The following is a 3,301-nucleotide window of genomic DNA, read 5'->3' as shown; positions in this document are numbered from 1 at the left end:
GAGCTAACTAATGGCCAACCCCACTCGAACTTCGTGGCTGAGGGTAGGGAAGGGTGCACTTGGGGCTGTTTCTGGAAGAAGGAAGAGTGGGTACAGGACAGGCAGAAACAGCAGATACCCCAGTAGCCTATGCCCAGGCTCTCCCTGGCCCAGGCCATGGCTGAGAGACCCACAGGAACCGCCAGCTTGGAGGAGCCTGTGTGAGCAGCCCCATAAGTGTCTTCTGACCCGTGAGTGTCTTGGAGCAGGACTTGGGTCTCCTGACTCCCGGTCCAGGGCCCTCCCACTGCTCTTCTCCACATGACTCTTTGCTTCTGTCACCATTTGGCTTTGGGCTGCAGCCTCCACTGGCCCCAACCGCTCTATCTCGGACCTAGCGATGGGTGTACATGGTGCCATGCCTGTAGCCATCCCCCAAACCCTGGTCTACGACACCGCCCCCACCCCCAACAAGGTGAGCATGACTTGCCAGCTGGCTGCACTGCTGGGCCCTGTGAGCTGGCTCGGAGCTCCAGGGGAAACTGCCACCATCTCCCAAGGGTGGCTGCTGACATCTCAGGTGAGGTAGCCATTATCCCTCAGCCTTCTCCAGGCAGCCCTGGGCTCCCATTCCTCACATGAACGCCCTCTGAGATCTAATTTGCTAAGAATTCAGAGTGGGAGCTACACTGACAGGGAGGTGAGCCCTGGGAAGAAGCACTGGGCTGGGAGCCTGGAGTCCCTGCTCTGCTCTGTGACTCTGGAGAGTCCCTGTCCATCTCTGAACCTCACTCTCCCTACCACATCCCATGCCTCATGCACCCACGCTCAGCTGGTCCACTCACCCAGCCAGGGCATCTAGGCCCTCTTCTTGCCTGCTGTGCTAGGCCCGAGGTCACGGAGTGGAGAGACGATGAGAAGGTAAACAGTTACACTGTGAAGCTGGGAAACACAAATCAGCCTAGGATGAGGGGTACTCAGAGACGGCCTCCCCGGAAGAAAATGACCAAGGAGAGTTTAGGTAGCAGAGGAGGGCGGGGCCTCGAGAGTGGAAGGAAGAGCGTGGGCAAAGTCTGGGAGGCGCGGAAGAGCAGAATGAGTTATGCGGTTTGTCTAAAGCATCGACTCGATGAACGAGGCCAGCAGGATCTGGGGGGCCACGAGAGGGCTCCTGGACTTGCACCCGAAGGCTCTCCCACTGGCCGCTGGCAGGGGCGGGACAGATGAGGTGAGATGGAGAGGCCTGAGTGCCCCGGGGATGCTGTGGCCTCTTGAAGCCTCTCACGGGCCCTTCTCTCCTCAGATTCTACTGGCAGAGGTTCAAGTCGGAAGATTCTCCCAAGATCCATGTCGCCCTGAGCATTAGCTTGTTTCTCCTGAATCTAACTTTCTTCATCAATATGGGACATGACTCAAAGGAGTCCCATGCCACCTGTTGGGCCCAGGGGGCCATCTTCCACTACTTTCTGCTCTGTGTGTTCACCTGGATGGTCCTGGAAGCCTTCCACCTCTATCTACTTGTCATCAGGGTCTTTAACACCTACTTCAGTCACTACTTCCTGAAGCTGAGCCTCGTGGGCTGGGGTAGGTGTTGCCCAGATAGGCAGAGGAGACATGGCTGGTCCTGGAAGGGGCAGAGAGGGAAACAGCCTAAAAGAGAGAGGCAGTTCCATCTCTCAGATAAGCTCAGGGCTCGAGGGATGGGCAGTTGGATGGGGTGTTGGAAGAGGACATGCCAGGGGAGCCCCAGCAATGCCATGCCTCTCCCCTTCGCCCAGGCCTGCCAGCCCTAATGGTCATCGGCACTGGGAGTGCCAACAGCTATGGCCGCTACACCATCCGTGACAAGGAAAACAGAACCTCACTGGAGCTGTGAGTGGTGGCTGTGGGAGTAGGGGTGAGGTCAGGTCCCTGCCTGCACATACCAGGGCCAGAGGGAGGTGGGGAGAGAGAGGAATTTGGGAGGAGAGACCAAGTAAATAAACCAAAGGATCCTCAGATCGAGCTAGCTCATGGCCTGGAGGGGTAAACTGAGGTCTGCAGAGAGGAAGCACAATGAGCAAGGGGTCCTGAGAAGGAGGGGAGAGAACTGGACCAGAAGGCAGGATGGCTTGCTCGAGCCTGGGCCACCATCAGCCCACATGGCCCTTTTGGACAAATTTCCAAGGGTATCCTCACCCTCACCCCCAATCTGCCATGCCAGGTGCTCAGCCTGGTGAGTGGAAGGCGAGCTGGATTTCAGCCCCCACCTGTCCCCTCAGCCAGGTGTTCTTGCGCAGGGCACAACCTGCCCAGCCAACAGCTCTAGTTGCCTCTAGGCTCTGCCTCTGCGTTGCGGGGTGACTTTGGGCAAGTCCGTCCTCTCCCGGGGCCTCAGTCTCTTCATCGGATCGACATGTTCTTTGGGGCCCTTCACCCCTGCAGTTCAGGGAGCAGTGGGGTGGAGCTGAGCCTCTCCCAGGGTGCCCGCCTTGAGCCCATGGCTCTGTGCTAAGAGGGGCTGGTGGGGCCTTGGTCCTGCCCCCAGGGCCTCAAATGCAGGGGCCACAGGGGTCCTGTCGGTAACCTAAGTGCATGAGGTGGCCCAGGTGGGGACTGCAATAGACTGGCAGTCACACACCCACTTAATGGGCAGCCGATTACCGTTGCTCGAGAGCATCCACTGAGCTGCCAAGTGTATGGTTTTATAAAAGAAGCAGAAATCTGGATGTTTATGCCAAAGCTGCTTTTTAAAGGACGGTCGTTAATTCAATTTTTTTACGACACAATGTGGAGCAAATGCAACATGTCTTTGGTGCCAAATTGGCCCTTTCATATCCATTGGTCTAAAGAAACAGTGGACTGGAGAGTGGGGGATTGAAGGCTGGAGACGGGAAAGGCATCCATCTTCTTGGCCATTGGAGGTCAGTCGGGGGAGACTGCCGGGCGCTTGCTGGCACTTGTCCCAGTCCCAATGGTCGGTCGTTCACCTGCTCCAGGTGCTGGTTCCAGGAGGAGACTGCCATCTCTGCCCTCTATGTCACCGTCCATGGCTACTTCCTCCTCACCTTCCTCTTCAGCACCGTGGTCCTGGGCCTGGTGGCCTGGAAGATCTTCACTCTGTCGAGTGCCACAGCAGGCAAGAAGGAGCGGCAGAACTGGAAGGGGGCCCTCACCTTGCTGGGCCTCTCCAGCCTGGTGGGCATGACCTGGGGACTGGCCATCCTCACGCCCCTGGGCCTGTCGACCGTCTACATCTTCGCACTGTTCAACTCCCTGCAAGGTGAGGCTCCTAGGCCAGGGGGCGGCGGGCTGCCCTGTCTGCACCGGGGAGTGTGGGAGG

At 58.1% G+C, this 3,301-nt stretch overlaps 1 protein-coding gene across 1 annotated transcript in view; it reads left to right on the top strand.

Annotated features, from left to right (window-relative positions):
• The window catches only part of ADGRG3 (adhesion G protein-coupled receptor G3), a 21,744-nt gene that overhangs the window by 16,539 nt on the left and 1,904 nt on the right, over positions 1-3,301 (top strand). The window contains exons 6-9 of the mRNA XM_023530664.1: positions 342-564; positions 1,283-1,563; positions 1,758-1,851; positions 2,958-3,241. Of these exons, the coding sequence (XP_023386432.1) occupies positions 342-564; positions 1,283-1,563; positions 1,758-1,851; positions 2,958-3,241 (882 nt within the window). The remainder of the gene's footprint in view (positions 1-341; positions 565-1,282; positions 1,564-1,757; positions 1,852-2,957; positions 3,242-3,301) is intronic.

Source organism: Pteropus vampyrus, unplaced genomic scaffold, assembly GCF_000151845.1.
Source record: "Pteropus vampyrus isolate Shadow unplaced genomic scaffold, Pvam_2.0 Scaffold51, whole genome shotgun sequence".
In the NCBI taxonomy this organism is placed as follows: domain Eukaryota; kingdom Metazoa; phylum Chordata; class Mammalia; order Chiroptera; family Pteropodidae; genus Pteropus; species Pteropus vampyrus.
The sequence above is the reverse complement of the archived record's forward strand: the minus strand, read 5'-3'. Positions and strand labels throughout refer to the sequence as shown.